Source organism: Hyperolius riggenbachi, chromosome 12 (genome assembly GCF_040937935.1).
Source record: "Hyperolius riggenbachi isolate aHypRig1 chromosome 12, aHypRig1.pri, whole genome shotgun sequence".
Classification (NCBI taxonomy): domain Eukaryota; kingdom Metazoa; phylum Chordata; class Amphibia; order Anura; family Hyperoliidae; genus Hyperolius; species Hyperolius riggenbachi.
In genome coordinates this window covers 67,337,298-67,361,542 of record NC_090657.1, presented here as the reverse complement: position 1 = coordinate 67,361,542, position 24,245 = coordinate 67,337,298, and the positions used below count along the sequence as shown (strand labels likewise).

At 44.0% G+C, this 24,245-nt stretch overlaps 1 protein-coding gene across 1 annotated transcript in view; it reads left to right on the top strand.

Annotated features, from left to right (window-relative positions):
• Positions 1–23,736, top strand: part of LOC137542586 (agouti-signaling protein-like) — a 62,349-nt gene extending 38,613 nt beyond the window's left edge. Inside the window, exon 4 of the mRNA XM_068264616.1 lies at positions 21,173–23,736. Coding sequence (XP_068120717.1) covers positions 21,173–21,343 — 171 coding nt within the window. The 3' untranslated portion in view covers positions 21,344–23,736. The remainder of the gene's footprint in view (positions 1–21,172) is intronic.
• Positions 23,737–24,245: the final 509 nt, after the last annotated feature.

The window sequence follows — 24,245 nt, the reverse complement described above, 5'->3', positions numbered from 1 at the left end:
TATAGAACTTACCTATATGTACAGAATATATAAAATATAAAAATGAACCAGTTGTCTGCATTGATGATGCCTTTAAAGATGCCAGTGGCATAGGTATATGTCTTTGGCATATACCTATGCCACTGGCATATATCTATACATCTCCTCTCCCCCCCCCCCCCCCCAAAAAAAAATAGTGATCCAGTTAATTTTCACCTTTTTTTCCTGTAACTTGCCAAAATTTGTCAAGCAAGGGTCAAGGGTCTATTATACAGTGCAGGAGAGTATTGATGTGTATGCACTCAATACTGTTCATAGCATGTTTTGCACAACAATGAGAGGAAAAGACTGGCACTAGACATCAACAGCAAGGCACAGGTCCGCTTCACCGGATTTTGTATTCATAACATGCACGTGCACCTCAGAACAAAGCACTGTGATATGGCATGAAGAGAAAATTGGAGGCACTGAGCTTGCAAAAGATATACCTTTCTTGGCCTCTGAGGAAGCTTTGTTCTAAAGTGAAACAGCTGTCAGGCCTCCCTCACCCCCACTGTACATCCTGATGTGTCCTTCCACCGTGGATTAAAGGTATATCTTTTGCAAGCTCAGTGCCTCCAATTTTCTCTTCATGCCATATCATAGCATGTTTTGTATTGACGTGTCTATCCGTCAATACCGCCAGGGAGGTTAATGACATGAAAGGCAATTGAATAGCAGTGTTGTCAAGTGCGAGTCATCACCTTAACCACTTCAGCCCGCATTTTTCACCTTCAGGACAGAAGCAATTTTCCTCCCATTCATTCACCAATAAGTTTATAGTTACTAATCACACTTAAATGATCTATATCAACTTAAGCTTTTTGTGGGCAATACTTGTTTTCAGTAATTATTTCATTGTCTATGCATTTTATAGGCAAATACAAAAAAGAAAAAATACACTATTTATCCAATTCCATCCCCTATAGTTTTAAAATAAGCAATGCTACTATAAATAAAACCCAACCATTGTATTTTCCCATTGGTCCCAGCTATCACAAGATTAAAATTATGTTCCTAGTACAATGTATTGTGTCAATATATTATGTAAAAATAAAGGTGTATTTTTTCTGCTTTGTTTTTTTTTTGTGTCCTATCAATCGCAAGCCCTTATGTACTAAAATAACAGTAATATACCCTCATGACATATATATTACAAAAAAAGGTCAGTCCCTAAGGCACTCGGAATGGCGGTCATGCGCACATGCGTTCGTGCGTCGGTGCTTATCCACTTAAGTACCAGTGGTCTCTGTCCCCTTAAGGCTCAGAGACTGCTGGTACAAGAACGACGGAATCCCGACGAATCGCCGTGCATACCCGCCGTCATCGCAGCTTGCCAGGACCATCCTGGCTCGCCAGGAACATCTACTCTGCTGTCTCTATGACGGCAGAGTCATGTGAGCCGGTCAGGAGCCGTTTTCATTGGCTCCTGACTAGAGATGTTGGCGAACCCCTCACCCTGTACTACTTCCGGGTCACTATGACCCGTAGTAGTACGGCTGCGCTGGGCCGGTGGTGCGTGTACTTGATCGCGTGCCTGTTGCTTGACACTTTCTGCGCATGTGCGTGATGTAATTAGTGATGTCACGCTCATGTGCAGAGAGTGCCCGGGAACAGGCGCGCGATCAAAGACACGCACCGCCGGCCCAGCGCAGCCGTACTACGGGTCATAGCGACCCCGAAGTAGTACGGCCACATAGAGATTCGCGGGTGAACTGTTCGCTCACATCTCTACTCCTGACCATGTCTATCAATGTAAGCCAATGGGAGCGGCTTACATTCATAGACTCGGCCAGGAGCCATTGAAATCGGATCCTGACTGACTCACATGGCTCTGCTGTCATAGAGACAGGCAGAGCCAGTCAGCTGGGGTGAGAGACATCGGGTTTGAGCGGCGCGATCGGCAGGGAGCGATGGAAACGGCGGATGCTCGCTGCAGGCAGTGAATGAAATCTATGCCGCGCCAGCCCACCAAAACAGGGCATAGATTTCAATCATTGCGGTCCTTAAGTAGTTAAACGCTGGACGAGAATACTCCTCCAGTTAGCCTTGAGTGGCACCTATCTGGACGAGAATACTCATCTAGATAGGCTCAAGTGGTTAAACTACGATACCCAGAATGCGCTCACAGAGATTTACTTAGTAGATGTGTGTCAAAGATGACATCTCCAGCTCTGATTGGCTGCCACACACGCTGTGGTGATAGGTTGTGTTACATGCTGCATCACCAGAAGAGCCCCTCCTCCAGCCTATGAGTCAACTCTCTGTATTTGCCTTGAGAAAGCCCAGTGATTGGGCGAAACATGTAGACGTGGAGGAGGCAGAACCAGGGACGTCCTGGAATACACCTGCCACGCAGGTCTGAACATTAGCCGGAGTGGCTGCATCACATCGGATATACCCTCCCCTCAGTGAAGAGGATACTGCCACCAGCTGACAGGATAAGTTAAATCAACTTAAACGGCTGAAGTCCAAATAAGGGATCCACACCCAGACTTGCTGGAACTCAAATGACTTTAATTGTCCCATCACACACATGATATACATCTGATTGCTTTGGGGCTGTTAAGGTCCCCTTTGTCAAGGCATTGGGCAGACAAACATGTACTGCCTGCCATGTACTACATCTGTCTGATGTTTAGGGGCATTTATGGCTGGTGGTCCAGGGGCGACCCTGATTCATGTTTTTAGGGGGGTTTGTATCACGTTTCCCATGGAGAGGTCTGCCTTTTGTAAGGCTAATAAAGTTACCACATTGCTTTACAGTTTTGAGCCCTGGTGATTTATTTTCTGTCTACATGCCTGTTTTGAGCCAGGTTGCTCCTGCTTTTGCGGTATCTTTATGAATTGCATGGTGGTTGAGCATCATATTGTGTTTTTTTTTGCAGTTCTCTGGATAATGCCCTGAAAATGCACACATCATTTTGCAATTGATTAGGGTCTTCAAATTATAGCAAGTACGTTCTGCCCAAAATGCGCGCAGCAGTGCACTGTCACTGCACAGCTGCGCATCGCAATAATGAGAACATCAGACAAGGCTGTCTATGTACTTATGGTGTTCTTGCTTATTGCACATTATGCACGTTGCAGAAATGCACACGCCAACATGTGTAGTGTGAACCTGGCATAAAGCAACACACAGAGTTTTTGAAGGAGGCCTTACTGCACACCAACAATTACCTACTGAAAGGAAAGCAAAAAAATGTTGCCACAGAGATGGACAGAATTCATGTGATAGAATTTTTTTGGTAATTCACTTCAAGTCCCTTAGAGCCACTGCAGCAGAGGCTGTATAACCCAATCCATCTCAAAAATCTTCATTCATCTCAGCAATAGATAAGCTGAGAAAACATTGCTTAAAGTGGACCTGAAATCAGAACATCCTCTCTGCTCTAAAAGATATGCAACAGCAAAATAACCCTTAAACAGAAAAGCATTTATTTTTTACAGCTGATACAGATCCAGCAATATATCTGCAGTGTGTCTTCTTCCTGATTCATGGAAGCAGACTTATTGTTAATATCCTGTGCTTTAAAATGAGCTTATCTGCCATCTCTGTCAGGGCAGTCATGTGACACAGGGATCAAATTACAACTTGTGATTAGACACAAATGAGGGGGGGTTAAACAGGCTAAACTCTCTACATTAAAAGGCTAAACTCACTCAACCAAAACAGCTGTCACCAAAGTGGTTAATGACATCGCCTTAGCTAAAGCTGAAGGCAAATACTCCATTCTCCTCTTCCCTGACCATTCAGCAGCTTTTGACACAGTGGTCCATCCCCTAATCCTCCAGTCCATGGGCATTTATAACCTCGCCCTTGTCTGACTCTCATCCTACCTCTCCAACCGCTTCTTCACAACCTCCTTCAATGAGTCCTCATCCACCTCCAACTACCTCTCGTTGGGAGTCCCCCAAGGCTCGGTCCTTGGCCCCCTACTGTTCTCCCTATACACATCCTCCATTGGCAAGGTTATCTCCTCCATGGGTTTTAACTATCATCTGCATGCAGATGACACCCAGATCTACCTCCACACGCCTGACCTATCCACCACTACCATGGACAAGGTCTCCTCCTGTAAGTCCACTAGGTTCCTGAAACTAAATCTGGACAAAACTGAATTTATGATCTTCCCACCCCGGCCATCCCTGGACCTCCCAGATGTGAATGTCACTGTTAACCACACTACCATTCACCCTACCTCTCAAGTCCGCTGTCTGGGAGTCACTCTGGGCTCCTCACTCTACTTCACTCCCCACATCCAAAACCTCACAAAGTCCCACAACTTCCACCTCTGCAACATCTGCAAGATCCACCCTTTCCTGACCTCTGCCACCACCAAACTCCTCATCCATGCCCTCATAATTTCCCGCCTTGACTACTGCAATGCCGTTCTGTCTGGTCTCCCTATGACCCGAATTGCCCGTTGCAGTCCATCACAAATGTGGAAGCCAGAATTATCCACTCCTTCCAGCGCTCCACCACAGCGGCTCCCCTCTGTGAATCCCTCCACTAGCTTCCTATCCAGTCTGGAATCAGATTCAAGATACCGTGTCTGACCTACAAATCTGTCCACAAAATCTGCCCAACCTACATTTCCAATCTTACCCACAGGTACACACCTAGCCACTCACTCCGCTCCTCCAATAAACTTTGCCTGACCGCCCCCCACATCACCCAGTCCTATGCATGCCTCCAGGACTTCTCAAGAGTTGCTCCAACGCTATGGAACCTCCTACTTCCACCCATAAGGGCAGCCCCCTTCTTCAACATCTTCAAGAAGGCCCTCAAAACTCACCTTTTCACTCTAGCCTACCACCCCTCACTGGTGCTCTAAACCCACAGCTGAACTCTGGTCCCCTACCTTTCGTGTCCCTACCTCTTGTAATCCTTCGGCAGGGTCCTCCTCCTTGCGTGTCCACGCACCTCCATTACTGTGCACCCATGCTATGCATTTGAGTGAACTCGACATGTATTCCTGTATTGACTTATTGCCGTATGTCACCCCTAAATATTGTCTGTAACTTTAACTGATGTCCAACGCTGCGTAATATGTCGGCGCTTCATAAATACAATAAATAGATAAATCAATAAATACTTATATGTTGCATTTCTAGGTTTTCCTTCTGTCCTGTGCAAGAGTTCAGGTCCACTTTAATTAAAGGACAACTGAAATGAGAAGAATACTGAGGATGTCATATTTGTTTTCTTTTAAAGTGAACCTTAAGTGTAAAAAATAAATTGAGTTTTACTCACCTGGGGCTTACCTCAGCCCCCTGCAGCTGATCGGTGCCCATGACGAGTCGCTCTGATGCTCCGGGTCCCGCTGGCGGCCACTTCCGGTTTCGCCGTCAGGACCCGTCAGGCTGGGGAACGCGGCTGATACTACGCGTTCCCAGCCAAAATAGCACCCCTATGCGGCCATATGGCCGCATAGGAGTTCTATTTTGGCTGGGAACGCGTAGAAACGGCCGCCTTCCCAGCCTGACGGGTCCTGATGGCGAAACTGGAAGTGGCCGCCAGCGGGACCCGGAGCATCAGAGCGACTGGTCGTGGGCACCGATCAGCTGCAGGGGGCTGAGGTAAGCCCCAGGTGAGTAAAACTCAATTTATTTTTTACACTTAAGGTTCATTTTAAACAATACCAGTTGCCTGGCAACCCTGCTGATCTATTTGTCTGCAGCAGTGACTGAATAACACCAGACCTGACAATACTGTCAGAAAGACCTGATGTGCTGCATGCTTGTTCAGGGGCTATGGCTTAAAATATTACAGGCAGAGTATCAGCAGGATAGCCAGGCAACTGGTATAGCTTTAAAGGAAACAAATATCACCACCTTGCCTTGCCTTAGAGCACATGTGTCGAACTCCAGGCCTGGAGGGCCAGATCCATGCGAGTGTTTAGGATGGACTGAGAAAGAAAGTAATGTGTTCTACCTGATGGACCACACCTTTCCTGATTCAGACCCATCAATTAATTTGAGCTGTATCAAAAATGTGTGAGGATCTCGGCCCTCGTAGGACTGGTTTGACATGCCTGCCTTAGAGAGTGCTCAAGGTGGACTCATAGATTTAAAAAAAAAACTTAGGCTGAGAGGATCAGGTAGCTGTAAAAACGGCCGCTCCCCACCGCACTGGCCCACTTTCGACACTGGAAGGTGAGATGGATTCTCTCATTCAGCACGCATTGAGGCAGAGGAGCGCTAGGGGGTGTGGCCAGGGAGAGAGAGCTGCCTAATGGCAGCTCTGGAAACCCTGCAGCAACACACCTGGCATTAAAAAGGGAATCCCTCTCCCATATGTTTACCTTAGAGATAAGATAGCAACAAATAATGTCGCTAATCTCAGGGGGTATAGTGTGGTGGTGGTGGTGGGGGGGGGGGAAGAGTGCGGCAGCAGGGGGACACAGAGGCATGTCAGGAAGCAGAGAACATGCCTCTGTGTCCCATCTGCCTCCCCATTAACTGCCTCGGGTTCTCTTTAATGCCCTTTCTGAGAACAAATAAATCCAGTTTAGTTGCTAAGGGCTGGTTTAGCATGGCTGCACTGTGCCAGCGGATCCATTGCCATACAGCAGGGAGAGGTGGCAGAGCTTCCCAAGACAGGCTGCATCTGAATGACTAGCAGCATAGATGTGCCGAGCCCAATTATAGGCAGGGTTCATCATTTGCATTCAAAACGGATGCACCAAAATTAACATAATGGAGGATGTTAGCTTCCAAAAACAGTTTGAATGCAGATTGTTCCATACTGGACCCTTCTATTGTCATGCAGATTCCATGCCTTTCTGCATGCCAATTGATCTGGAATTGATCTGCTGCACCCTGAAAATGCATGTGTTGTGCGCAGCAACAGATGCATTGGCATTACACAGGATTGGAAAAACATCCATCTGGAAACCGGTGCATTCATCGTAAACCTAGCCTAAGAGCTTTCCTCTCCTAAGTAATGTCAAGCTCACCGCATCCCTAAAAAAACTTAAAATCCTTATCATTTCCTATCCATGGTACCCTTAATTTGTACTGGTCTCTCTTTTGGTACAAAAACAAACAACATTTTAAAATCACCCTAAATCTGCCTTGACGTCAATTTTTTTCTGCATTATTTGGCATCTTTCCTTCGAACCTTTATTTTTTCCACTGAGACTGGCAAGTCCACCCATCCCTATATATGGTCAGTTTCAATTCAGCACATGTAGTATATCTTCTCAGCACATAAGTATCATGGATCTTAAAGTTGCCGCAGCATGTAGTCCTGCAGGTAAAGAATTCCCAGAATCCTCAGCAGCTGAATAAGGTTCTTCACATTCTAAGTGGACTTCTAATGCATTTTAGTGGCTAGGGGCCAATTTCCAGAGAAAGCAAGTACACAGGGGTTCAACCAGCCATTAACAGTATGTGCAATGTGGGGATGCAAAATGCTCCTCCATAGAGGTACTTAAAGAGACACTGTAAGAACATCAAAGAGGTTCCCCCTTCCTGGGGTATACATACCTCAGGAGGGGGAAACCTCTGGATCATAATGAGGCTTCCCCCGCTGTTTTACATCCCGGCAATCTAGCACTGGAAGACCCCAAAACCACAGTAAACCACAGCTCACAAGGATCACGGCAGTGGTGCAGGCGCAGTAGCACCTGCAATATTTACCTTCCCCAACTCCAGTGCAGGCGCAGAAGCAGCTTTCCAATGTGCTCAGGCAGAAATAGCCAAGCCTGCTCAGGTCTGCTCTACTGCGCCGGCAATCGGGCTTGGCTATTTCCACCTGAGCCTGATCGGAAAGGCGCTACTGTGCCTGGGCTGGATCGTGGTAGGTAAATATTTACCTCTTTGATGTTCGGGGGTTTCCAGAACTGGATCGCCAGGGCAGAGGAGGAAGGGGGAAGCCCCATTAACAGTGGCGTAGCAAGAGATCATGGGGCCCCATAGCAAAACTTTAATGGGGCCCTCGGATGTAGGTACTCTTAAGCAATGCCACCTTCCCCTACTCTATGAATATGATTTAATTGAGCAATTAAAACTGCTCATAGTTTATGGGCACTGAGACAAAGTCACATGGTGGAGAAACACAAAAAAAATGAATGGTGAATACAATAAGTACCCACTTGGGCCCCCTATGCTCCAGGGCCCCATAGCAACTGCTATGATTGCTATGGCTATTGCTATGCCCCTGCTCATTAGGATCAAGAGGCTTCCCCCTCCTGAGGTAAGTATCCCCAAGGGTGTTCTTACGGATGTTGTTCAAATGAAAAGTCCAATGAGGTTCTGAAAACATTCTCTCTCCTGTTAGGTGATTCTGGTTCTCTCATCTTGGAACATTAAGTTCATCTTTCTTCCTGTGTTTTGTTTCGGAAACAAGAGTTAGCGGTGGCGCTATAGACTATATGTTAGAATGGAAATCCTGCTTTTGACAGTAACTGTGGGGACTGGTGAAGAAACTTAGCTCTTTATTATCTAGTGACTTTTGTTTTATATACTTTTTCCTCTCATGTAGGATTGTTCTTTCCTTTTCTGCCTACCTAGGGCGCTGTCTCAGTAATAAAATATTATTGAAATCAGAAAAGCCCAAGGAGGGATGGATATGACCCTTTATTCACGTTCAGACAATTGAATCGCCTCCATCACGTGGTGTGTCAGATGGTAGGTTTTACTGTTAATTCTCAACAGTGCCAAAAATAAAATAAAATAGCTTACACTTCCAAAGCTAGCATTGGAAAAATAAAAAGTAAATCGCAATAATATTAAAGGACTACTATTATGAAAATATTTAAAATTTAAAACGCATCAGTATAAAATGTACATTTGTTGCCGAGTAAAATGCACTATAAATTACTTTGTTCCTACATTGCTGTAATTTATAATATATTGTACAAATCTGACAGGTTTTGGACTAGTCCCTCTCATCATGGGGGATATTTGGGATTTTCAAAAGCACTTAGGGTGGGTTCACACAAAAATCTGTACATTTCCAGTCCAGTCCTGTCATGTCAGTTTAGCCTCAGTTTTTCTAGTTTTCTGGACCAGAAATGTACACCTTTTACTGTATGCGTGAACACAGCCATAGAAACACATCCAAAGCTGATGCCAACTGTCAAAAACTGACAGGACACCTTTTTATGTGTGAACCAAGCCTTGCCGAATGGCAGTTGCTCAGCCTAACCGGCTAAATAGTGTGCAAGTGATTAGGGAGGCTGTTCGTATAGATATTTGCCATCATATTCGTAAAGAATAAAGGAAATACTGAGAATTCCAACTGAGAAAATGGAGTAGTCTGAAATGTGTCAGACTTTTACTGCCTACAGTAAGTGACAGCAACATAGGAAAATAAGTAATTGCTCCCAATTTACTTAGAATACTCGTTCTCCATAAAATATGGTTAGGGGTTAGAGGTTAGGATGGGGACCTAATGCCTAGTACACACCATACAATTTTCTGGAATATTTTCTGTAATGCTGGGAATACACGGTACATTTTTTGCTAAGAATCGTTCCGATAGATGCCTTCGATGATAAAATTCCGACATGTCCGATGTTCCGCTCGATTATTTTCTGCTCGATTTCTCATAGAAGTGAATGGAAAAAAGATAAGAAAAACGAGGGAAAGATAAGAGAATCGAGCAGAAAATCAAATGGCTAATAGATCGTGCGCCAAATCGAACGCGCAAAACGTACCGTGTATTCCCAGCATTAGACTTACCTGCCAGATAGATAATTTCCAACATGTTGGCCATATTGATAGGATATACTGTCTCTGCTTCCTCTGAATCTGTCGATTAGTCTTTCTTAACATTTTACTTTATTGCCACAGTTTAGATAAACTTCCAAGAAACATTAAACATGCCGTGCTTAGGGGATTTCCCCACTTGCTCCTCCGCATCTTCAAACAGGAACCTAAAGGGTTAAATGTCTGAAGGGCTGCTGGGGAAACCTCTTTTGTTCCTGCTCTCTCTCCTCCGCTACCTGGGGGGGTAGAGACGCTTGACCCTCCCGAGAAGGTGTTGCATCCTATCAGCAGGGACTTGCAGGAGAGCTATTGGCTCTCAGCTCACATTAGTCATAGGTAATCCCTCTCAGCTTCTGTGAGTCATAGGCTTTGAGGCACAGTCTCCGCACTGACACACCAGAGCTGCTGGTACTCACCGCACATGTTTCTAGGCTTTATCACATGTTCTAATCTTTAAAAATTGACATTTGCTGACATATGTTGAGGTATTTACTGCACAAGTCGGTAATTTACCTCACTGCTTGGTAATTTCAGCTTTTCATGTGGTAACATGAATTGACATTTTCTTAAGTGCTCGGTAAACTCTTCTGTTTTCTGCATTACCAAATGCTTTATGAATTGAGGCCAATGTGAGTAAAAAGTAATTTATGGAGCATTTTACTCCGGGAGGAGTGTACTTCTTATAAGTATATGTACACATGTATTTTACAATTTTTTGTAATTTTTCCCCTTCAATTCAAGGGGAAAGGTTCCTAAAGAGTTCTGGCTGTGTATGGCAGTGAAAACAATACTTTACAGTGTAACTATTAGCTGGATAAGCTTAACCTTCTTTGCGGTAATCCCGACTCAGGCTCGGGACAGAAATCCGCAGCTCAGAGTGGTAATCCCGTGCGAGAGCTGCTGCAGATCTTTATGTGGTATGCTTTTTTATCTTGTTTTTAGGGTCTAAAAGCTTGTGAAAAAATTGCACAGCTTTTAGATCCTAAATCTGGAAATAATGAAAATGCCAGGGAGGCTAAAAAGGAATTGTAGTGAAAAGGATATAATGAATAAAATTGCTTATTATTTCCCACAATGCAACGAGGCTCACAGACAGCAAACTGTCAGGATCTTGGAGAAAACAATTCAAAGCGTGTTCCACTGCGCTCAATCAGTAGGTATATCCACATAAGGTCGTTAAGCCACTAATGAGTGCTGCTCCTGATTTACTCTGGGATAAGAGTAAGTGTGCTGGTAAAACAGAAAAAGGAAGAGGAGAGGAGCGCTCTCTGGTGCATTAACTTTTTTAATTATGCTTTCTCGCACAAAGACAATTAAAAACTTACAATGTTAAAAATAATTCAGAGCATATCACAATATAGTGTATCACCGTGTCCAAGATGTAAATTCACCAATCTGGCCTCCTCCACACTATGGCCAGTAGATGTGGTAATCCGAGGATCAAGTAGCGCCAGCGGGATGGGGTACACGGGAGTGTGGTCGGCAGCTGCCCTGCGCATAGGACGTCATGACGCGTTTCGGCGTTCCACGCCTTCGTCAGATGACGTCATGGCGCAGGGAGGCGGAATTTAAGACTATTGCGTTGCTTAGCAACGTTCGGAGCGTTCCGCATAATAGGGTGGGAACAAGATCCGTGCGCTTGTTTGTATGCGAACGCAAGGGCGCATATCTCGCGCTTAACTCGCGTCTGGGAGCGTGGATACAACGCAAAAGTCCAACTAGAGGCTACAGTGAGGAACGAATTGGTTTAGCTACATATGAGTTCCTGATCCACAAAGTTTTAGAATTTTCTAATTCAGAATCTGCCTGTGCTAATAATGACAGGAGACTGAATTTTTGCACTACGCAAGAGCATTTCCAGTCTTTTTGTCACTCCAGGCAAGAAACTCTGAGTGCCCCCTGTGCCCCACCCCCATACACACACACTCAGCCGGTTACCCTCACACTTACCCCGTTACTCTCTCAGCCCATCACACTCACGCTCAGACCGTCAAGATAACCGTATCACAAGCACACTCAGCCTGTCACTCTCTCTCTATTGCACTCACTCTTGAGCTGCCCTCATTCCAGTACACTGACCTGCGGGTGTACCCAGTCTCCGCTCCACAATGCACACCAGCTCAACCCCAGCAGGGAGGAGTCCAAACCAAGAAGGGTGGAACTACACCACACTGATTCCATGCGGCGGCTGAAGCTAACATCCTCATTGTTATCAGGGCTGAACTACACAATCCACTGACTGACAGAGGGAGGAGCCACAGTGCACACCCATACTGGGGGAGGAGCTTTATGACTGACTGACAGCACCGGAGATGTAGCACACTAGTGTCAGGGGAGGAGCCACACCATTGACTGACAGCAGCAGACAGGCAGCCCACAAGGGTCGAGGGAGGAGCTAACATTGTACACCAGCGTTATAGGAGAAGTCACAGTATATATATATATATATATATATATATATATATATATATATATATATATATATATATATATATATATATTGCATTTTATATATCTATACTGTGCAAATATGAATGCAATGTAAATACTCACTCCTGATAGAATTATGGAGATGTAGTTTTTATTCTACTTTATTACTGTAATCATTGAGAAAGTCAACTTTTTAGCCACAAGATGGCGCAATTTTTACTACTCTCCCCCCCCCCCCCCCCCCCATTCGTCTTTTTATCAATGGCCATGATAATCCTCAGCTATGAATCACTGTAGCGGGGAGGAGCCCCACTAAAGGGGAGGAGCCCCAAAACGTAGTGACGTAGGGATTATTTTGCTGTAGTGTCCTGGTCCTGGAGAGGGAGTGGAAGGGGGAGTCCAAGGCTCCATTCGGAGCTCTGTCTTGTTATAGCCGCTGCCCACAGCTTTCTTCCTGGACATCTTCTCTAGTAGAATGCGCTGCTCTAGTACTTCTAACAGGAGTTAAGTACATTATGTAATGTGTGTGATATTCTATATTAAACATATTATGCTGTCAAGGCGCATTTTTTTCTTGTTTATCTTTTAAAGGAGTTATAATGATACTAACAAATGTGGATAGTAACAAATGTATATAACGCCACAATCCATTGATTAAGGAGAACTAATTTTCCCCATTTAGAGATTCCTTTGAAGATGAAATTTAACCAAGTATTGAACTTCATCTCAATCAGTAGCTGATACCCCCTTTCCCATGAGAAATCTTTACCTTTTCTCATATAGATTATCAGGGGGGGTATGTATGGTTGATATTGTGGTGAAACCCCTCCCACAGTGTGATGTCAGGGCCAAGATCCTGACAGAAAAAGGAAGAGGAGAGGAGCGCTCTCTGGTGCATTAACTTTTTTAATTATGCTTTCTCGCACAAAGACAATTAAAAACTTACAATGTTAAAAATAATTCAGAGCATATCACAATATAGTGTATCACCGTGTCCAAGATGTAAATTCACCAATCTGGCCTCCTCCACACTATGGCCAGTAGATGTGGTAATCCGAGGATCAAGTAGCGCCAGCGGGATGGGGTACACGGGAGTGTGGTCGGCAGCTGCCCTGCGCCTAGGACGTCATGATGCGTTTCGGCGTTCCACGCCTTCGTCAGATGACGTCATGGCGCAGGGAGGCGGAATTTAAGACTATTGCGTTGCTTAGCAACGTTCGGAGCGTTCCGCATAATAGGGTGGGAACAAGATCCGTGCGCTCGTTTGTATGCGAACGCAAGGGCGCATATCTCGCGCTTAACTCGCGTCTGGGAGCGTGGATACAACGCAAAAGTCCAACTAGAGGCGGTGCGCTCCTCAACATAAGAGAGGTGGTGGGCGGAAATACACCAATGTGAGAACCGGGGACGTGGCTAGCAACAAGTGGCTTAGCAACATGTAAACAACCCCACACTCAGGTTGGCGCATGGAGAGGAGTGCGTATAAATACGCAATTGACTCAAATAAAAAACTTATTATGGATAAAAGTTATTGCGCTATTCGGAACATAGAACCATACATTTCAAACAGATATAGTAATACTTTTCAGGCTAAAACAATACATTTCAAACAAATATAGTAATACTTTTCAGGCTAAAAAGAATGCCCATATGTGGCCATTATAATAAAATGACGTCAAATAGTATCCCTGTGGGATGCTTGTGCTAATGGATGAATACATATAAATACTAAAAAGCACATATACATATATAAGGAGTTAGCACTTGGATATGTACAAATATATATATAAATATAAATATGTGAATAAATAAATAAAATAAAATAAATTAATGTACATGTGTTCATCCTCGTACAAGTGCACACAATGAGGAATATGTAGCCTCATGGAAACCCTGTTCGGACTTCATCAAAATGATATATGTGTGTATAGTAACACTCTTACACGTGAAATCAAAGTCAAAATTTGCATACACAGGAAACCTTATTGGTAACAATACACCTCCTATTTATCAAAGAGGTGGATTGGACTAATGTATACTAAATTCTACATCCGATGGAAATATAATGGAAAGCGGTCCCAGAGACCAAAAAAGTTATTGGTCTACAGCTGAACCAGTTTGACTCTGAAACTTGTAAAGAGAAAACTGGGAAAGAGAGGCCTAAATGAAGTAGTAGCGTACCCTTGATGGTTAAATATAGGTCGCCACTTCTAAACCTTCATTTAGTCCTACTGGGGTTAGGGAGTTTAATTTAAAAATCCAATATTATTATTATTTGTTAGATTTATATAGCGCCAACATATTACGCAGCGCTGTACAATAAATAGGCTTACAGACAATGATAACAGGGTTGACAGAACAATACAGGTAACGGACCATAGATACAACAATACAGGTAATAGCAATAAGATACACAACACAATGCAGATAATAGTACAATGCCAGATCATAAACTGGAATGGTAGTGGTAAAAAAATTACCAGTTCCGAATTCTGGGTAAAGTGCACACAGTCAAGTATGATACACAAGGGAAGAGGGCCCTGCCAAAGGCTTACAATCTAGAGGGAGGGGCTGGTGACACAAAAGGAGGGGGTGCATCAAGAAGTTATTGGCAGAAAGGATTAGGGTAGTGTCGAGTTGATGTAGGCCTCCTTGAAGAAGTGAGTTTTGAGTGCTTTTTTGAAGGTGTTGAAGGTGGGAGCGAGCCTGATGGGCAGCGGGAGAGAGTTCCACAGGATAGGGGCAGCTCTAGTGAAGTCCTGCAGTCTGGCATGGGAGTGCAAGATGCGTGGGGTGGTTAAGAGGAGGTCGTTGGAGGAGCGAAGTGGGCGGCCAGGTGTATATCTGCTGACCAGGTCAGAGATGTAGGTTGGGCAGGACTTGTGTAAGGATTTGTATGCCAAACATAGGATCTTGAAGTTGATTCTGAAGTGAATTGGAAGCCAATGAAGGGATTTGCGTAGGGGAGTTGTGGAGACAGAGCGGTGGGAGGAGTAGATGAGTCTGGCTGCTGCGTTCATGATGGATTTTAGGGGGGCGATGCGGTTTTGAGGAAGGCCTGACAAGAGGGAGTTGCAGTAGTCCAGGCGGGAGATGATGAGGGCATGGACAAGGAGTTTGGTAGTGTCTGGGGTCAGGAAAGGCCGGATCTTGGAGATGTTGCGATTCCCTTTCACATAGTCTCTTGAATCGTAGGCCTTTATTAGGATTTTTTTCAATGACCTCTATTCCCATTATCTTCAGACTATCTGTCTGTCCACCATGAATTTCCACGAAGTGTCTGGGGACCGCGTGTTTTGTACATCCATCTTGGATCTTCCTTTTGTGTTCCCCTAGTCTTTGTCGAAGGGGTCTGGTCGTCCTGCCAACATAATATTTGTGGGGACACCCACAGGTTAGGACATACACCACAAATGAGGAGCCACAGTTAATGAAATCTCTTACTTGAATTATTTCTCTCTTGCTGTCAATAATGTGTGATGCAAGGTGTTGGATGAATGTACAACAACCACAAAGTTTCTTGCTGCATTTAAAGTTGCCTTTAAGTTGTGGAAAAAAAGATGCTGGGGCCTCAACATGCTTACGATTGCCTATATTGCTTGGAGCAAGTCTATTTTTGATGGATCGTGCCCTCTTGAAGATGACTTCTGGTTTATCAGCTAGTTCTTTCTTAAGCCAGGGGTCCTGTAATACAATATGCCAGTTTTTCTTCAGAATATCCCTGATTGTTCTTGCACTTTTATTGTAGGTGGTAACAAATGAAGGACCTCTATCTGTTTTGTTGTATGATCTAGTATCGTTCCGTGTGGGATCTTGACTGTTTATTTTATTGGTGTTATTGGTTCTGATGTTCTCGATGTTCCCGAATTCTTCAGCCACTGTCAGGATATATTTCTCTTTGTACCCTTTCTGTATAAATTTATTGGCCAGAGTCTTACTCTGCTCCTCATAATCTTTATTTAAGGAGCAATTCCTTCGTAAGCGACAAAACTGGCTTTTCGGTATGTTTTGTATCCATCTAGGATGATGGCAACTGGAAACATGTAGATACGAATTCCCGGCGGTAGGTTTAAAGTGTGTCTTAGACAATATCCGCTGGTTTCCGTCATCTGTTATGAGAGTGAGATCCAAGAAGACTATACTCTTCTCGTCAATTACATGAGTGAATGACAGATTAAAGTTATTGGTATTACAATATTCTACAAAATTACTAAATTCTTCCTTGGTGCCGTCCCAGATAACTAAAATGTCATCGATGAATCGTGTGTAAAACTGTTTAGATAGTCAGAAGATAATGGGAATAGAGGTCATTGAAAAAAATCCTAATAAAGGCCTACGATTCAAGAGACTATGTGAAAGGGAATCGCAACATCTCCAAGATCCGGCCTTTCCTGACCCCAGACACTACCAAACTCCTTGTCCATGCCCTCATCATCTCCCGCCTGGACTACTGCAACTCCCTCTTGTCAGGCCTTCCTCAAAACCGCATCGCCCCCCTAAAATCCATCATGAACGCAGCAGCCAGACTCATCTACTCCTCCCACCGCTCTGTCTCCACAACTCCCCTACGCAAATCCCTTCATTGGCTTCCAATTCACTTCAGAATCAACTTCAAGATCCTATGTTTGGCATACAAATCCTTACACAAGTCCTGCCCAACCTACATCTCTGACCTGGTCAGCAGATATACACCTGGCCGCCCACTTCGCTCCTCCAACGACCTCCTCTTAACCACCCCACGCATCTTGCACTCCCATGCCAGACTGCAGGACTTCACTAGAGCTGCCCCTATCCTGTGGAACTCTCTCCCGCTGCCCATCAGGCTCGCTCCCACCTTCAACACCTTCAAAAAAGCACTCAAAACTCACTTCTTCAAGGAGGCCTACATCAACTCGACACTACCCTAATCCTTTCTGCCAATAACTTCTTGATGCACCCCCTCCTTTTGTGTCACCAGCCCCTCCCTCTAGATTGTAAGCCTTTGGCAGGGCCCTCTTCCCTTGTGTATCATACTTGACTGTGTGCACTTTACCCAGAATTCGGAACTGGTAATTTTTTTACCACTACCATTCCAGTTTATGATCTGGCATTGTACTATTATCTGCATTGTGTTGTGTATCTTATTGCTATTACCTGTATTGTTGTATCTATGGTCCGTTACCTGTATTGTTCTGTCAACCCTGTTATCATTGTCTGTAAGCCTATTTATTGTACAGCGCTGCGTAATATGTTGGCGCTATATAAATCTAACAAATAATAATAATATTGGATTTTTAAATTAAACTCCCTAACCCCAGTAGGACTAAATGAAGGTTTAGAAGTGGCGACCTATATTTAACCATCAAGGGTACGCTACTACTTCATTTAGGCCTCTCTTTCCCAGTTTTCTCTTTACAAGTTTCAGAGTCAAACTGGTTCAGCTGTAGACCAATAACTTTTTTGGTCTCTGGGACCGCTTTCCATTATATTTCCATCGGATGTAGAATTTAGTATACATTAGTCCAATCCACCTCTTTGATAAATAGGAGGTGTATTGTTACCAATAAGGTTTCCTGTGTATGCAAATTTTGACTTTGATTTCACGTGTAAGAGTGTTACTATACACACATATATCATTTTGATGAAGTCCGAACAGGGTTTCCATGAGGCTACATATTCCTCATTGTGTGCACTTGTACGAGGATGAACACATGTACATTAATTTATTTTATTTTATTTATTTATTCACATATTTATATTTATATATATATTTGTACATATCCAAGTGCTAACTCCTTATATATGTATATGTGCTTTTTAGTATTTATATGTATTCATCCATTAGCACAAGCATCCCACAGGGATACTATTTGACGTCATTTTATTATAATGGCCACATATGGGCATTCTTTTTAGCCTGAAAAGTATTACTATATTTGTTTGAAATGTATTGTTTTAGCCTGAAAAGTATTACTATATCTGTTTGAAATGTATGGTTCTATGTTCCGAATAGCGCAATAACTTTTATCCATAATACGTTTTTTATTTGAGTCAATTGCGTATTTATACGCACTCCTCTCCATGCGCCAACCTGAGTGTGGGGTTGTTTACATGTTGCTAAGCCACTTGTTGCTAGCCACGTCCCCGGTTCTCACATTGGTGTATTTCCGCCCACCACCTCTCTTATGTTGAGGAGCGCACCGCCTCTAGTTGGACTTTTGCGTTGTATCCACGCTCCCAGACGCGAGTTAAGCGCGAGATATGCGCCCTTGCGTTCGTATACAAACCAGCGCACGGATCTTGTTCCCACCCTATTATGCGGAACGCTCCGAACGTTGCTAAGCAACGCAATAGTCTTAAATTCCGCCTCCCTGCGCCATGACGTCATCTGACGAAGGCGTGGAACGCCGAAACGCGTCATGACGTCCTAGGCGCAGGGCAGCTGCCGACCACACTCCCGTGTACCCCATCCCGCTGGCGCTACTTGATCCTCGGATTACCACATCTACTGGCCATAGTGTGGAGGAGGCCAGATTGGTGAATTTACATCTTGGACACGGTGATACACTATATTGTGATATGCTCTGAATTATTTTTAACATTGTAAGTTTTTAATTGTCTTTGTGCGAGAAAGCATAATTAAAAAAGTTAATGCACCAGAGAGCGCTCCTCTCCTCTTCCTTTTTCTGTCAGGATCTTGGCCCTGACATCACACTGTGGGAGGGGTTTCACCACAATATCAACCATACATACCCCCCCTGATAATCTATATGAGAAAAGGTAAAGATTTCTCATGGGAAAGGGGGTATCAGCTACTGATTGAGATGAAGTTCAATACTTGGTTAAATTTCATCTTCAAAGGAATCTCTAAATGGGGAAAATTAGTTCTCCTTAATCAATGGATTGTGGCGTTATATACATTTGTTATTATCCACATTTGTTAGTATCATTATAACTCCTTTAAAAGATAAACAAGAAAAAAATGCGCCTTGACAGCATAATATGTTTAATATAGAATATCACACACATTACATAATGTACTTAACTCCTGTTAGAAGTACTAGAGCAGCGCATTCTACTAGAGAAGATGTCCAGGAAGAAAGCTGTGGGCAGCGGCTATAACAAGACAGAGCTCCGAATGGAGTCTTGGACTCCCCCTTCCACTCCCTCTCCAGGACCAGGACACTACAGCAAAATAATCCCTACGTCACTATGTTTTGGGGCTCCTCCCCTTTAGTGGGGCTCCTCCCCGCTACAGTGATTCATAGCTGAGGATTATCATGGCCATTGATAAAAAGACGAATGGGGGGGGGGGGGAGAGTAGTAAAAATTGCGCCATCTTGTGGCTAAAAAGTTGACTTTCTCAATGATTACAGTAATAAAGTAGAATAAAAACTACATCTCCATAATTCTATCAGGAGTGAGTATTTACATTGCATTCATATTTGCACAGTATAGATATATAAAATGCAATATATATATATATATATATATATATATATATATATATATATATATATCTCTATATATATATATATATATATATATATATATATATATACTGTGACTTCTCCTATAACGCTGGTGTACAATGTTAGCTCCTCCCTCGACCCTTGTGGGCTGCCTGTCTGCTGCTGTCAGTCAATGGTGTGGCTCCTCCCCTGACACTAGTGTGCTACATCTCCGTTGCTGTCAGTCAGTCATAAAGCTCCTTCCCCAGTATGGGTGTGCACTGTGGCTCCTCCCTCTGTCAGTCAGTGGATTGTGTAGTTCAGCCCTGATAACAATGAGGATGTTAGCTTCAGCCGCCGCATGGAATCAGTGTGGTGTAGTTCCACCCTCCTTGGTTTGGACTCCTCCCTGCTGGGGTTGAGCTGGTGTGCATTGTGGAGCGGAGACTGGGTACACCCGCAGGTCAGTGTACTGGAATGAGGGCAGCTCAAGAGTGAGTGCAATAGAGAGAGAGTGACAGGCTGAGTGTGCTTGTGATACGGTTATCTTGACGGTCTGAGTGTGAGTGTGATGGGCTGAGAGAGTAACGGGGTAAGTGTGAGGGTAACCGGCTGAGTGTGTGTGTGTATGGGGGTGGGGCACAGGGGGCACTCAGAGTTTCTTGCCTGGAGTGACAAAAAGACTGGAAATGCTCTTGCGTAGTGCAAAAATTCAGTCTCCTGTCATTATTAGCACAGGCAGATTCTGAATTAGAAAATTCTAAAACTTTGTGGATCAGGAACTCATATGTAGCTAAACCAATTCGTTCCTCACTGTAGCCTTTTTCGAGAAATTTTTTGATAAGTGCCTGACTCTGATCCAGGTAGTCACCATCCTCGCTACAATGATGTGTCTATGCTCCCCATTGTTGTTTGCTTTGCACATTGCACAGCGCTATGGAATATGTTGGCGCTCTATAAATCAAAATTATAATAATTCTGCATGTAATACAGAAGTAAAATATTAAAGAGTACCTGTAACAAAAAAAAGTTACCCGGGGGTACTCGCCTTGGGAGGGGGAAGCCTCAGGGTCCCAATGAGGCTCCCCACTCCCCTGTAGCTGCAGGCAATCTAGCGCTTGCTCCCCCGAAGTGTCCGGCAATCCTTCCTCAACAAGCCTGATAAGTGCTGATTTATTTACCTTTCCTGGCTCCAGCGGGGGTGCTGTTGCGGCTCTTCGCATGGAGATAGGCGGACATAGCCAATCTCTGTCGGGTCCGCTCTTCTGCGCAGGCGCAGGAGACTGCGATTGGCTATTTCCGCCTATCTCCGAGCTGAGAGCCGATACTGGAGCCAGGAAGGTAAATATTTACATCCCCGCTGTTCGGGAAGCTTTATCGCCGCCACTGTGGGATCAAGGAGGACGGGGGAAGCCTCAATAGGATCCGGAGGCTTCCCTCACCCAAGGTGAGTACCCCCCAGGGGAGGTTTTTTTTTTGTTACAGGTTTTATTTAAACTAAAGTCACCAGATGAAAACTTTGTTTTTTTTTGTTTGTTTGTTGGAACTGATAATTATTTTCACATGTCTTGCAGAAAAAAGTAATTCCAAAAAAGAAGCCTCGAGCCTCCCCACCTCCAAACTGCGTGCCTCTCAAATCCAGCTGTAAGCCCCCCGCTCCTCCATGCTGTGAACCTTGTGCCTTTTGCCACTGTCACCTCTTCCGTTCTGTCTGTGTGTACAAGATGGGCTACCCAAACTGCTGAAACTGAACTCTGCAGCCCACGGGGAATAATGAACCATTGTGAGGACATCTAGCTGGTGCCAAGAGAAGATCTTGACAAACAGAACTGCTGTCAACTAGTTGCTGCGGTTTATGTTGTAATACTGCTTTTGACTGAAGTTTACTACATTAATGCCATTTAAATTGAATACATATTTTTTCCCCAGTAAAGCTAATTGTCTTCTAAGTAGACTATTAGCAGAACAAAACAAGTCATTTCTTAGAAACAATATAATACAATATATTACCGCAAAAGACTCTTCTATTACAGGTTGTTGAAAGCATTAACAATAATAAGCCAGCATTTACATAATGCAATAGTGTTGTTTACTGGGGAGCAGTAAAGGGCCCCACAACTGATCACAACTGGGGTCACAACAATGGTAATAGCCCACTGCAGTAAAAGAGCATTGGACACCTGCCATGGCTTATACACCTTTCACCACTTCTTCCTTTCACTAAACATTCTAAGCCATACATGTCAAACTCTGGCCCTCAAAGCCATTAAATTTGGCCCCCAAGTGGTTTCCCCACTTTGCATTATGTTTGGCCCACTTTAGACCACCAGGCAGCTATATTGGAGGTGAAGCCCTAGAACACCAGGGAAGTCATACGGAAGAGGTAGGAGGAAATAACTAAACACTAGAAAACTGTATTGAGGAGCGTGGGGGCCACTAGACACCAAGGGAACTCTATAGGGGATGGAGGACCACTAGACATCAGGGAACTAAATAGGGGAGGGAGGAGGACCACTAGACACCAGGGAACTGTATAGGGGTTGGAAGGAGCCCATTACACACCATGGAACATTATATGGGAGGAATGTGGCCAGTAGACATTGAGTTTGGCCCACGATTAGGACACAGTGTTTAGTTTCGGCCCACTTTGTATTTGAGTTTGATACCCCTGTTCTAAACACAAACTACAAGGAAGTGTACAAGCTACCATGTGTATGAAATGAAAAAAAAAAAAGTACTGGGAAAATCTTTTCAGAATGATATCAGTTCTAGAAAAACAACATATTTTTAATTGTCTGGGTTGGAAGGGAGGTGATTTGACCATACCCATGTAGAAAGTTTATACAATGTGAACTTTATTAAGGTATTAGAAAGGAAAAAAAAGGAGTGTATAATGCAAGGATACCGACCACTGATAACCTTATGATAAGGTGTTCTGGATTTTTTGTAATGAGGCTTCCTATTGTGGGTTATAATCATCTTGAAAAAAAACTAAGAGAAGCTTAAGGTCTGCACAGCTTTTCAGATACTTGTAGGACATTGGATACTCACCATTAATTGTTAGTCTAATCGTTACTCACCATTAAAAACAGAAGTTTTAAATCAAAATGAAACCATTTAATGGCTAACTTAAAGTGAACCTCCAGACTAAAAATCTACTCAGCAGCACTGAAAAGGCTTGTTGTTTCTTTAACCTCCCTGGCGTTCTATTAAGATCGCCAGAGAGGCTGCGGGAGGTTTTTTTTTTAATAAAAAGCCCACTAGAGGGCGCTCCGGATGCGTTCTTCTGATCGCCTCCGGCGCCCAGGAGTAACACGGAAGGCCGTAATGGCGACGAGCTGAGTGACGTCATGGACATCAGCCGACGTCCTGACGTCAGCCGCCTCCGATCCAGCCCTTAGCGCTGGCCGGAACTTTTTGTTCCGGCTACGCTGGGCTCAGGCGGCTGGGGGGACCCTCTTTCGCCACTGCATGTGGCGGATCGCCGCGCTGCAGCGGCGATCAGGTAGCACACGCGGCTGGCAAAGTGCCGGCTGCGTGTGCTGCTTTTTATTTGAGCCAAATCGGCCCAGCAGGGCCTGAGCGGCAGGCTCCGGCGGTACTGGACGAGCTGAGCTCGTCCAGACCGCCCAGCAGGTTAACAGTTTCACAGCATGAGCACTTTGCTTTTCTTACCCAAGCCTCATTTTTAGCTGCACAGAAGCTAAGCTCCGCCCCATCAAAGAAATCTGCCTGGGGCATTTTTCCCCTGATGCTGTGCAAAGCATGATAGGAGTTCTGATGTTGTTGTTCTCGTTGCCTCGCATGCGCAGCTGGGAGGGGTGATCAGGACCCAGGACAGTTGGAACTTTGTCACATTCTCCATGTCACCTCCTTTCAACCAAAAAGATGACTGCCCCCATGAAATCACAAACATTTGCCTGTTCTTTTAAAACGGGGTGGGTAAGAGATTATATTACCTATCTATTTTTATTAACATAACTAATGTAAATTAATGACAGTATGTTTGTTTAACCACTTCACCCCAAAGGCGTTTTTACCCTAACGGACAATGGCAATTTTCACCTTTCTGTGCTCATCCCTTTCATTTGCCCATAGCTTAATCACTACTAATCACAATGAAATGATCTATATCCTGTTTTTTCACCACCAATTGCGCTTTTTGGGGTATTTGTTTTCAGTAATTGCTTTATTTTCTATGCATTTTAAAAGGGAAAAATAAGGAAAAAATGAAAAAAATACACTATTTCTCCAATTTCATCCCCTATAGTTTTAATATAAACACTGCTACTGTGCATAAAACCCACACATTTTATCTTCCTATTTGTTCTGGTTATCACAAGATTTTAATCATGTCCCTAGTGCAAAGTATGGTGACAATATAGTATTTAGAAATAAAGGTGTATTTTTTTTTTGATTTTTTCCCACTATTTTCACGTGCATGTGCGGGAGCACGCACGTGCACGCGTGCATGTGCATGCGCACAGCGGCAGCAGCACTGTCTGACTTATAAAAACGTCCTGAAACCATTAAGAGGCTCTAGCAACGTTTTTATACTTTAGCATGTCATTAAGTGGTTAAGCTGAAGTTCCTCTTTAACAAGAAAACATCATCTTCAAACTCTATTCCTGTATGCTGACAAGATGT